The sequence below is a fragment of the Apis mellifera genome, linkage group LG5 (genome assembly GCF_003254395.2).
Source record: "Apis mellifera strain DH4 linkage group LG5, Amel_HAv3.1, whole genome shotgun sequence".
Lineage (NCBI taxonomy): Eukaryota > Metazoa > Arthropoda > Insecta > Hymenoptera > Apidae > Apis > Apis mellifera.
This window is the reverse complement of record NC_037642.1, coordinates 5,007,419-5,021,588: the sequence shown is the minus strand read 5'-3', so window position 1 is coordinate 5,021,588 and position 14,170 is coordinate 5,007,419. Positions and strand designations below refer to the sequence as shown.

Here is a 14,170-nt window from a genome sequence, read left to right as displayed (position 1 = left end):
ATCGACTAATTATGACTGATATAGTTTCATAAAATGATTCTTTATATACCTTAAAACAAAAATTAATTTTATGAATACTTTAAAAAAAATCATAAAACACTAATTTTAAATAAATTTTAATTAAATCATATTACTAATTATAATTAAATCATAAATACTGATTGACTTTTTAAATTTGTCTCTATTATAAATTTTTATTATACTTTCTTTTCACAATACTTATTTTTTAATTTATTTACAATATGATATTAAGCATATAATAAATATAAAAGTACATGTTTTTGTATATAGAAAAATATATTTAATATATTGATTAGATAAAAATCACTTGAAGTAATAATTTATAATTTAATCTTAAATTTTGAAATAATAAAAAAATTTGCAAAAATAATAAATAGTTTTATTAAAAATCCCTAGTAAATAATTTGAAAATAAAATACATCTCAATCATTACCTTAATTATTATCGGAGGTGACGTTAGAGGTATTTCAAATAATTCAAATATGATTTATTATATATTTTTGCAATTTATTAAATAATTTAAATATTAAAAATACGATAATTAATATATAAATTTATTTTAAAATTGTAATATATTTAATACATATCTAAAAAAAAAATATAAAATTAATGAAAATTCTACCTTGAAAATGTAAATGCATGCGCAGAAATTATATCCCATATAGATACCGACATAACCTCCTTGATTTGTAACCATATTTATGTAGCATATGACATAGTTTTCTAAAAATCTTAGAAATCTTTGTTTAATTGTATAAAAAAGTCAGAAAGTGATTAAAATTTTTAAAAAATGACAACAGAAAAAGATGAAATTGATATATCAATGTTAAATGGAAAAACGGATGAGGAGGATATCGTAACACCTTGGGATGTTGTAACCAAAAATGAGACCGGAATTGATTACGATAAACTTATTAGTAAGTTTCATTAAAAATATCTTTTATGTGAAAGCTTTAAAAAATATTTTTATGAAAAATAAAATTATTGCTATTTTATTAATTTAATTTCATAGTTTATAAATTCTTTGTATCTTTCAAGAGAAAATAAAAATAAAATTTAAATATTTAAATATATGTAATAACTTATAAATTCTCTTTTCTATAAAATTTCTATTTATTATACAGAAAAGTTTGGAAGTTCAAAAATCGATGAAGAATTATTGGCTAGATTTGAGAAAATCACTGGACATAAACCACATCATTTTCTTAGAAGAGGAATATTCTTTTCTCATCGAGATATGAATACTATTTTAAATCTTTATGAACAAGGAAAACCATTTTATCTTTATACTGGAAGAGGACCTAGTTCAGATTCTATGCATTTAGGACATCTTATACCATTTATGTTTTGTAAATGGCTGCAAGATGTATTTCATGTTCCTTTAGTTATTCAATTGACTGATGATGAAAAAGCAATATGGAAAAACATAAAAATAGAAGATGCAATTAAATTATCTTATAATAATGCAAAAGATATTATTGCTCTTGGATTTAAACCAGAGAATACATTTATTTTTTCTAATTTAGAACATATTGGGAATAATCCTGCATTCTATCAAAACATGATTAGAATACAGAGAAGTGTTACATTTAATCAAGTGAAAGGTATTTTTGGATTTGGAGATAGTGATCCTATTGGAAAAATTTCATTTCCACCAACTCAAGCTGCTCCAGCAATTTCTGGAACTTTTCCTTTTATTTTTAAAGATGCAAAAGTTAATTGTTTAATACCATGTGCTATAGATCAAGATCCTTATTTTAGAATGACAAGAGATATTGCACCAAAAATTGGCTATCCAAAACCAGCTTTGTTACATTCTATATTCTTCCCTGCTTTACAAGGCTCTAAAACAAAAATGTCTGCTAGTAATAATAATACTGCAATATTTCTGACAGATACTGCTAAACAAATAAAAAACAAAGTTAATAAACATGCATTCTCAGGTGGACAAGCTACTGTTGAAGAACACAGACAATTAGGTGGCAATTGTAATATTGATATAGCATATCAATGGTTACGATTCTTTTTGGATGATGATGAAAAATTAGAACAGCTTAGAAAAGTAAAATTTTGATAAAAATAAAAATGTATTTTTTAATTTTATATTATATAAGTATATATAATACTAATAATATGTAAATTTTCAGGATTATACTAGTGGAGAAATTTTAACAGGAGAACTTAAAAAAGAATTAATTAATGTATTACAGCCTTTGATAGCTGCACATCAAGAAGCTAGAAGTAAATTAACTGATGAAACAGTTAAACAATATATGATTCCTAGGGATCTTGGCTTTGTAACAAATGTAAAATAGTTAAATATAAATTGCTTATTATGTATATAAAGTATATAGGAAATCCATTTTCACCAGTATATTTAATTTTATTTATTTTAGCAGCACAAATAAGAAATTTATTTAAAAAATTTATTTTTTATGTTAAAATCATAATAAATTAAAAATTGCTTTTATAAAATATGTATTGAATATTTATATATTTACAATTCTTATATATAAGTAAAAATTATTATTATATATTTATATAATTATTATATAAAGTAAAATATATTTTATTTAATTTTTTAAAAGAATATTATTAATATCATTATTTATTAAAATTATAAAAAAATATATTCTATTTTTATAATTTATATATAATTAACATTTATTAATTATATGTTAGGAATGTATAAAATATATTAATTATATAGTATATAATATAAAATATATAAAATACATAAATATTAACATATGCCAAGAATATATTACATGTCTATTTTTTAATATTCAATACAATTTTCAATACAATTTTGTAAAGTATATTAAAATATTTAAAAATGATTTCATTTATATGATTTATATAATTAATACATATATATATATACAATATTCTCTATATTATTTTTTAATTTTTGTAAGATATTGTAAAATATCAAATTAAAATATTTTTATTACCCGCCATTTTTATTATAAAAATATACGATTATGTAGTAACATTTCATGAATATAAGATCTATTTTTATAAATAGCAAGGGAATTTTTTCTTGATACAAATTCAAATAATTTATTAAGAAAAAATTCATTAAAATATATAGAAACAGTAATAATTTTTTAAATTTTATAATATATTTTATATTTATGATATTTAGATAATTTTTATATCTATATATTATCTACATTTATATAATATATAGATAATTTTATATAATTTTATATAATAAAAAATAAAATTATATTAATTAAATAATGAATATTATAAAATATAATTTTTTATATAAAATTTCCAATATTATAATTAAGCCAATAAAAATTCGTTAAATATTTCAAAAAATAAACAAAAAATATACATATGTTTATAAAATTTCGAAATTTAAATGAGCTGCGTTTATTGAGTATAACAATATTGATAAACGCAATAATCAGTGACAGTATAATTTATCATCGACAAAAACTTCATGTTTTTGTTTATATACTTGTTAGTGAGAGTTAATGCTAGTATCGCGCGCGAGTTAATTTTACTTCAGGATCCTATATGATTACCCAGGTTTGAGCGGAAATCGTAGACTTTTGATTGGCGGATTATGACGCCACAAAGCATACTATTAATAACCGACGCATGCGCAGAAAATTACCTAGTGTATATCCGTCATTCATGCAAGTCGATTTCGTTGGTTCTGTGTGTTGAGCCTAGCAAAAGAACATGGTGATAGTGATATGAAACAAGTCTATTAGCAATACCACGCTCTACACATATATATTTTCGCGAAATAACGATGATATTTGGTCACGATCTTCCTACGTAAGTTTCACGAATATGTAGACTGAGGTATAAACTATTTTAGTCGCAAAATTTGGCATTGCCAAATAATTTCTCATTAGAATCTGATACAGCTTACGCTCGTGAAATATTCCATTTCTATATTCAATTAATTTACAACATTGATGAGGCTACTATAATTATTATATAGTGAACGTAGTTGCATATAATTCGAATGTTTCATTTATGTAAACGTTACCGTGTTTCGTTTGAAATATTTGTATGTTGAGATTATCTTGTACGTTACGTTAGATATTGGAATAATGTTGTGTTTTAATTATCTTCTTTCTTTGCTTAAATTAAAATTATAATTATAACACAAAATAGTGTTGTGATAAATTTATGTTATAAAACGATAATCAGAAGAGAAATTCTAAGTAATATTATAATATATACAATAAGTTAAATGTGATATTGTTTTTTTGCTTCCAATTTAAATTTTCATCTAAAAATATTTAATCTTAATTCTTTATAAGAAACTAAAGATTTCTTTATCTTTTTTATTTTAATTTTAGGTAAAACTTAAAAAAGTGTCATTTGAATGATCAGTTAAAAGATGCTGATCAAATAATATCCAAAAAGAAAAACAAATTGATTGAGCTAATATAGCAATTACTAAATAAATACTATGGGGGCGCTTTTGGATACTCCAAAAACAGAAAAATATAATGAACATGGTTCTGGCAATGGACTACATTATGGTGTTGCCAGCATGCAAGGATGGAGAATGGAAATGGAAGATGCTCATAGAGCAATAACTGGTTTAAAAGGTGGTCTCTCAGATTGGAGTTATTTTGCAGTATTTGATGGTCATGCTGGTGCATTAGTATCAGCTCATAGTGCAGAACATTTGTTAGAATGTATAATGCAAACAGAAGAGTTTAAAGCAGAAGATGTTACCAAAGGAATACATTCTGGCTTTCTTCGACTTGATGATGAAATGAGAGAATTACCAGAAATGAGTTCTGGAACAGAAAAATCTGGTTCTACAGCTGTTTGTGCATTTATATCTCCCAGAAATATATATATTGCTAACTGTGGCGATTCTCGAGCTGTACTTTGTCGAGCAGGGGATCCAGTTTTCTCAACAAGAGATCACAAACCTGTCTTACCTGCTGAAAAAGAAAGAATTCAAAATGCTGGTGGTAGTGTAATGATTCAAAGAGTTAATGGAGCTTTAGCTGTATCTCGTGCATTGGGAGATTATGAGTACAAAAATTTGAAAGATAGAGGCCCCTGTGAACAGTTAGTGTCTCCAGAACCAGAAATATTTGTTCGAGATAGAGACGATGAACATGATGAATTTCTAGTTTTAGCATGTGATGGTATTTGGGATGTTATGAACAACGAAGATCTATGTAATTTTATACATTCAAGGCTGTTGCTTACAGATGACCTAGAAGCAGTTACGAACCAGGTCATAGATACCTGTTTGTATAAGGTAATGATATCTAAAACTTTTTATGTATATTTTTTTGTAAAAAATTTTTATTACTAAAGATATAAGTCAGTATAAATATATAAATTTTAAAAAATATATATTTTTATTTTTATTTATTTTTTTATTTGTTTCAAAGTTTAAATTTTAATCTTATAATTTAATAATGATAATATGATAAATAAATGATTTCAAAAAAATAAATTATTTTTCATATTAATATAATTAAATTTATATATTTAATAATTCATTTCATAAATTTTTAGCTACAATTACTTAATATATGTTAAGTTTTGCATAATATTTTATTTTTATTTATATATTTTATTTTATTTTTTATATAATATTATTTTTAATAATATTATCTATTTACATATTATGTTATATGTTATTTTTTTATGTATTTATTGAATAATTTTAATCATATTTGTGATTAATAATATATCAATATTATATTAATAATACATCAATATATACATCAAAAATATGTTTTATTAATACATATATCAATCATGTGTTTAATAATTATCAAATTTATAAAAAATATTAAATTTATAAATAATATTAATTAAATTATAAATTCTATTTTTTTTATCAATATATAACTAAAAATATTTTTTCAGATATATTTTTATTTGTTGCAGGGTAGCAGAGATAACATGAGTATAGTTTTGGTAACATTTCCTGCTGCTCCAAAACCAAGTCCAGAAGCACAGAAAAAAGAAGCAGAGCTTGAAATGGCCATTGAAAGGAGAATCAAAGGTTCATTCACATTTCCATATTCACATCAATTATATTCTCTCTGTTGTTGCATTAATACAAAATCACAATATCATACGCATACTTGACATTCTAATAGCTCTTAAATAGAGCACAATATTTAAATATATTATTTAATAATTTTAGTACAATTCAAAATACAATCATTATAATAGTATAAAAATTGCAAGTACAAATATATTATCAAATTTGTATTTCTTACAAGTTTGATATTCAAATTTTGATTCTTATTGTTTTAATATCTTTAAATATTTTTAAAAAATAAATATCTTCTAGATATATTTCCTATTTCGTATATAAAATATATTAAAATAAAAATATTAAAATATAATAAATATTTCTATAGATATTAATCTGAGTATAAAAATATTGTTTATCTTTTTAACAAATCATTACTTCTTATAACAATATTTTTAATAGATCAATTATTTATTATATACTATTTAATGATAAAAATATTTTTATAGTGAATATCACATATTTTTTCTAAATTCTTCTAAATCTATGTTGTTTTAATTGTCTGAAAAAAATGTATATACATATATATATACATATATATGTATACATATATATATAAATGTTTACATTAAGAAATGTCAAAAATTTATTCTTATGCAATGAATTATTTTATTATATGACTTATATTTTTAAATAATTAACTATAACATTATTTCTTAAAAATTTAATATTTATAATTACTGAATATTATTTAACAGATAAAATTATAAAAAATATATAATATAATTAATTATGTAAATTGTGTATATCACTAAAATAATGAGTACATTTATTATTGATACTCTATTTGTCATATTTGTGCAATATAAAAAAATGTTTCCAGTATAAAAAAAAGATTAATAAGTAATATTCAAGTAAAAGATAAAGGTTTATTTTTACAGATATAAATTTTTTTTTTGTTTTTATTTTTAATTCTTTATTCATATAGTGTATGAATAATTTTTTTAATTGTTGATTTATATCATTATATTTTAATAGAATATTTTTTTTTATGTGTGTGTGAATTTAAAATATATAAAATACTTGTAAATCTAAAAAAAATATTTGATACAATTTTTGTTTTAATATTCATTAAAATATTGTAAGTACATACTATATATAGCATTTTTGATCATTATTATATTATCAATATAGAATCTATTACAGTATTATTAGATTCATTAGAGTATTAACAATTGCGTTTCTTATTTAAATTGTTAAACAGATAGCAAAATTATAAATATATTGGTAGCATCTATATGTAATGATAATTTTCTCTTTCTGTGTGTGCTGTCAAATTGTATTAATTGTTTTTCCTTTAAAATTAAACTCTTTTAACATCAATCATTATTTTTACTCAAAAATGCATTCCACCCTTGGAGTTGGTATTCTTTTAAACTCTTTTGTAAGTAAAATTTTTATTCAAAAGTTGTTTGTTCCTCTTTTCAAATATATTTAAAAGCTATCACAGGTAGGTGAACATTTTTTTATGAAAATTTAGAAATATTTTACCTATTGTATCTTTTCTTTTTTTTAATAATGCATTTCTTATGGAGGAACATTGCAACAAATATATATATTTTTTTATATGTATATATGTATATGTATGCATATTTGCGTGTGTATGTGTGTGTGTTGTGCATGTGTGTACATATATATATATTACATAAGATTATACAATTCCAATGGTGGATAAATCTAATAGAGTTATTAAAGACATATTTCTCTAGATAATCTATACACAAATAATATAGATACCAATGTATCTACTTAAGACCGGATTTTGTTTCCAAGATTTCCATAAGAAATGTAAGAAAGCACTAATTTTTCCAGTCCTAAGTAGATGCATGTATTTGTAGTCATTTTATATGTTTATCATTTATTTCAATAACAATATATTATAAAGTAATAAAGTTATAACAAGCAATCAAAATTTTTACCATATATTAAGTAAAAGAGTGCATTTGATTTTTTTAAACAATATTGATCAAATGTTTGCTGCACAAATATGATAGTATATGCACAATATGTTCTAATAATATAGTAGATAATATTTTTAAAGCAGATATTTAAAATAATGATAATTAAATTATAAGTAATTTTAATTACTTAACAAATTGTAATAATTTTTTATTATATTTATAGAAATAGTTGCTGAACAAAAGGATAAAAATGAATTTGATTTTTTGCAACTGTTACAACTTCTTGTGGACCAAGAATTTCCTAATCTTCCGCCTGGTGGTGGTCTTTCAGCCAAGTATGTATATTTATAAATTATTATATTTTTATTCTATTATATTTTTCATTTTAATTAAGCATAAATTAAATAAAAACTCATTAAAGTTAATGTTTTTTTTTTTTTTGATATTAAAATTAATCTATTATTTAACTTTGCTTCAAAAATTGAATTTCATTTTCTCATTTATTGTTTTAGAATTTTATCTTATAATTATATTTAAATAGAATTATTTATAAAATTATATTTTAAAATTATATTAATTTTTAATATTTAATAATTATATTTTTTTTTCTTCTAGACAACCTTTCATTGAACAAGTGTTTCGAGAAGTATGTCCCAGCCGAGCGGATAGTGTAAGTCTTGGATACGATTTCCCTTCGATATAACTAACCTTTGACTTTTTTGTATACTGCATCAAATGTACAACTGTAATCATTAGACATGTTCCATAATCATATAACGATGCAGAAGTTTGGAAATACGTTTATTTTATTGATCTCTTTTAATGTAAAAAGAGATTTATTTTTAACTTGCAAGAGAAGTACACTGATATATTATAAAGGAAGGATATATTATAAGGGAATCCTAAACTAAATCTGCAAAACATGGGCAGATCTTACATTCTTGCAGTGCGTTATTGTTGGTAAAAATAAATTAGAGTTTAAAACTACATTTAAAAATCCTGATACATTCACCCATTCAAAAAAATAAATACATAATTTATATTTCAAATTTCTAAATAATTTTATATATCCAATGATAATAAGAAATGTTAATTTTGCATTTGGAATTACTTATTTAAAAAAATATTTAAAAAATGTATTCATGATATTTAATAATTATTATTAAAAAAACATATTTCTTTTATCAGTTATATTTAAAGTTTAAATAACAAAATTAATTAATAATATAAAAAAGAAAAATAATTTGTTTTGTATTGCCACCTTTCTGAAAACATATAGATTATAAACTGATTAACAAATGTTAATATTCAAACAATATTTAAGCACTGACAGATATTTCTTGATATTTCATTATATAATTTGAAAAAAAAAATATGAAAAATGAACTAAAAGTATATCCTACAGCTAATTCTAATCAATATTGATATTGATGGTTTTCATAATTATCACTATCTATTGTTGGATTTTATAAATTCTTCATTCAAGGAGTAAAAAATATTATATTACAGTTATAAGCAGAGGATTTAAAAATATTCTATCAAGAACACATGCAAATATACATATATTCTATGAAAAATTAGATAATGTGAAAATTTTGAAATTTAATGCAATAAAACTTAAATAACTAACTTTATGACTTTATCTTCAATTATATCTTAAATTATTTGACTTTTTTATATTTATTGATCATATTTTTTCTATTTATATATAATATATATGTATGTATGTGTATATATATATATATATATTGTATATATATATAATAATAATAATGAAAAAAAAAAAGATTTTCTATTTTTAAATAATAAAATTTTACCAAAATATTATTTTTTATAAATTTAAATTATTTCACAAATCTAGTTTTTCATTATAATTAACACTTGATAGAATATTTATATCATATCTTCTTGCTATGTTGATAAAAACTGCATAATATTACTATAAACAATTATATATTTTTGTAGCTCTAGAGAACTTGCGCTCAGAACAATTACTTCTTAGGTCAGTTTTTCATGCTCTTCCTTAATAAGTTTTAAGTATAATTTATAGCTATTCATTCTATATTTTGAAAAGTTTCAAATTTTGTCACTCGCTAGAAGAGTAGAAAAACTGATCATTTAGTTTTAGAAATAATATGTATATACATAAAAATTATGTCCAGGAAATTATGTATCAATATTTTATTTAGATCATTTTAAAAATCAAGCAGTAGGAATATAGGAGGCCTTGATTTCAGTTTCTTAAGAAAAAATTATATTTATATTTAAATTATTTTGAATGTAAGACCAAACTTGAATTGATAAATTTAAAAATTTTTAATTATATAGAAATTATCTAGAATAACATTAATTATAAAAAGATCAATATTAAATGTTACATAAGTTATAAACAAACAAAAATCATTAAGATGCATGTTTCATTATATAAACATAAATAATGACAAGTAAGTAGTATTTAAGATACATTACCAAAATAGCATTATTGATTTTTGAAGACATTAAATATAATAAATAATATTTATATAATATTTCTACACAGAGATTTAACTGGTTAATGAAACTGCATATATCAGGTAATCATATATATTTATTTTTATATCTTGTTATGTGATTAATTTTATACCTTCAAAAATTTGTGTAACAGAAACTTGTCAAGGCCATCCTCAAACATAAATTTAGCATACATATACCAAAGTATATATTACCGTTCCTGGTTAAAAGAAAGGTCCTGAAATTAACAAACGTTAACAGTCTATTATCGTTTTAAAGTAATATATTAAAATAAATAACAAATCCCTTAGAGTTATCTCCTCTATTTTTACTAATAATGAAATATGGAGTGTATAAAGGTAGTAATATATTTTACTGATATCTTAGACCATTTACTTTTGTAGGTTTTGCTCAGATATTAATTTTTATTTTGTATATTTTTGAAAATGTTAATTAGTCATTGTGAATTTATGACAAAATATTGAAAATATACAAATTTATTCGTCTATAAATAATTCAAAATAAAAATTACAAAGTAGTTAAATAATATATATACATAATAACAAATTTAAAAACAAAAAATTTGATTATTATCAAAATTCTTGTGTATTTTTAATTAAAAAGTAAAGTATTTTATCTTGATAAAAATTATAAGTTTATTATTAATCTTTTATTGGATATCATTTATTTAAATATTAATAATAACAAAATAAAACAGTATATTCCTGATAATGATAACAATGGTTATGAAAATAAATCCAAAGTGCATTTTTAACACACGTGTTTCTACTACTTTTCTTTTTCTAATTGTAGTCGTCCTATTTTGTATTTATTCTCTCTCTCTCTCTCTCTCTCTCTCTCTCTCTCTCTCTCTCTCTCTCATTTGTTTCAATAATAAATTTATTTTGCGTTCTGTACTTAAAATATTGTTAATATTAATATTATACAGAATAGGGCTCAGTTTATAAATATGATAATATTCGCATTTATGGTTATTTATTTTTTTGGTTTGTGTATACTTATATATTTTTTGTGTGTTTCTTGAATTTTGTTTTCAAAAATATAATAAAATATACTTGCATAATAATTTTATAATAAAATAATAATATTTACATTTACTTTAAATAATCAATATTAAATATTACATGATGTATTAAATAAGCAGAAGTAAAATTTCTTTAATATTTGTACCTGAATTATTTTCTTCTTCATATTATTGTAAATTTCTGGATTTCGTTTAATATATATTAATATTTTAAATCATACAATATTTATTATTCTGATTTTTAGATCTTAAATTACAAACGAAACAATTTCTTTAAAAATTTTATCATAAAATCATTAAAAATTCATCTTTTTATTATTTTATAATCCTTTTATATCCTATTTTCATTCTTCAGATTACATTTCAACAATACTCGAGTCCTTTCCTGCAGTCCAAGTTGAATTCTCCGATTACTGATTTCAATAATAACTGTTAGTATTTGAATCTAATTATATATATTGCATAATTTATTTTACAAGATAAAAAAATGATTGCAAAAATAAAAGATTCTCTTGTTTTAAAATAACATCTAAACATGTTAAATAGATATAAAATGATATTGCTTTCTGTATTCTAACATTAACAAACTCTATCAATAATAATATGTATAAATTAATAGTACACTTGAAAATATAAAATTCCTACATATTATATAATCTTTTTCTTTTCTTAAGGGGAAATGCTTTTATTGTCCGCATATATTTTGTATATGTAAATAAAAACAATCCTTTCCTCATTTTTCTGAACTAATAAGATTTCTTCTTAATTTTTACAGTGTAGTACTTAATGCATCATACAATAATTTTGGAATGTCATATGCATTGTGTAAAATTATCTATTTTAACTGCAAATATCTCAAGATTTTAATCGTTAAATTTATTATTTTATAATTAAAATATTATCATTATCTATAAATATTCATTTAATATTATATACATTTACATAATTATATATAAAAATTTATAAACATGTAAATGTAAATATATATGCAAACAACAATTAAAATCTTGAAATAAATACATATTTTATATTGAAAATTTTGAATTCAATAGAAAAAAAAATTACAATTTTATATGTAATGCAGTCATATAGATTTATTGATCAAGATTATTTATCTATAATATTGTATATAATATATATAATTAAACATATATTTCACGAATCTAATCGTTATTATAAGTATGTATGTTTTGCGAATGTTTACTTTTATTGCTAAAATTTTTTTTTGAATTTTAAATAATTGACATATTTTATTATAATTGGCATTTTACAGCTTTTAATATTAAAAAAAATTTTTTTGATGTATTTATTGTCATTTATTATTATATATCTCTTAGATTACTTTAAAAAAAATTAATTTAGAAATTTTATTAAATATTAAAATACAATAATTTAAATATTTATGCAATTTTGCAAATGTATTATTCTAAATAATATTGTTATCTTAAATTTTGATGCACAATACAATTTTTTTTTAGAGATTAATAATAAACAATTTTATATGAGAAATAGCAATTATAAATTTTTCTAATTTTGAAATTTGCAAAATTTATTTTTTATTAATTGTAATTGTAAAAAAATTATAATTATATAAATATATTAATTTAAAAAATATATAATTTTTTATAAATTTTAAATAAAAAATCAAATTATTATTATTTGAAAATGTGTAATAAACAAACAGAAATTGATTTCATAATTACATTTATATATAGATATTATATTATAAGATATTTTTAATCAATTTAAAATACATATTTAATCTAAGAGATAAAAAAAAATTTTTAATATAATTTATTTCAATATTTGCTATATTTTCTAATATTTCAAGGTAATCATCTTTGTTTATATCACTAGTGTAAGTATATAATATATTTTTAGTTAATATTATCTATAGTTATTTACTATTTTAATATATGAATATATTATTTATATTAATTCAATAATGCAGATTTTAAGGATAAAATATTTAACATATATTTATTATAAAATAAAATAGTTTATAATTTTATATTTTTCAAAATTATAATATAAAATAAATAATATTTTATTTCTTTATAAAGAAATATTAAGAAAATTTTTTTTTTTTTTTTAAGTTAACTTATAATAATATTTTATTGTAAATCAAATATATGTACATAAACATTAAAATACTATATAATGATATGCTTACAGAATTCTCAAGCCACTTAGTGTACACAATATGTATACAATTTTATACATGTGATATACATTAAAACTGGTGAACCCAAAAGTCATGAAAATGAGATACCAACCAACAAGAACTACTGAGGAGTACTACACGAAGAGAGACTGAGGAATGGTGTTACAGGCATATTTAATTTCTAATTAAATAATTTTTGGAAATTGCATTGTAATACTAAATTCAGTTACAAAATTTATTGTACAAAGCATTTTAATTTTTAAGTAAATATAAAAAAAATCTGATCAAGTTCTCTATAGCAATATATTATAGGTTTTTACTTTGAATATATAATTAATGTTGTATATTATTATCCTTCTACTAAATAAATATTTATCAATTATATTTTATCAATTTTCTATTATTTATACATTCCAAAAATATATAAATTTATTTAAAATTGTATGTTACATATTCCATGTTCACTATATATATTATTTAATACTAAATTATAAAAT

General features: G+C 20.3%; 2 protein-coding genes across 4 annotated transcripts; both read left to right on the top strand.

The window, feature by feature from the left end:
• Positions 1 to 445: 445 nt before the first annotated feature.
• Positions 446 to 2,370, top strand: LOC727582 (tryptophan--tRNA ligase, cytoplasmic). The gene is made up of 3 exons (XM_006562192.3): positions 446 to 938; positions 1,146 to 2,083; positions 2,169 to 2,370. The coding sequence occupies exons 1-3, from the start codon at positions 812 to 814 to the stop codon at positions 2,334 to 2,336; spliced, it is 1,233 nt and encodes a 410-aa protein (XP_006562255.1). The 5' UTR covers positions 446 to 811; the 3' UTR covers positions 2,337 to 2,370.
• Positions 2,371 to 3,578: 1,208 nt separating this feature from the next.
• On the top strand, positions 3,579 to 14,006 carry LOC107964404 (protein phosphatase 1B). Of its 3 annotated transcripts, XM_026440719.1 has the most exons (7): positions 3,579 to 3,819; positions 4,353 to 5,278; positions 5,920 to 6,037; positions 8,198 to 8,309; positions 8,590 to 8,644; positions 11,865 to 11,940; positions 13,685 to 14,006. In XM_026440719.1, coding segments are annotated over exons 2-7 (1,176 nt in total). In that variant the 5' UTR covers positions 3,579 to 3,819; positions 4,353 to 4,465; the 3' UTR covers positions 13,687 to 14,006. The 3 variants fall into 3 exon arrangements, with proteins under 3 accessions (XP_026296504.1, XP_026296506.1, XP_026296505.1); XM_026440721.1 differs by lacking the exon at positions 11,865 to 11,940 and having other exon boundaries at positions 3,597 to 3,819; XM_026440720.1 differs by lacking the exons at positions 11,865 to 11,940; positions 13,685 to 14,006 and having other exon boundaries at positions 3,597 to 3,819; positions 8,590 to 8,963.
• The last annotated feature ends 164 nt before the right edge of the window (positions 14,007 to 14,170 follow it).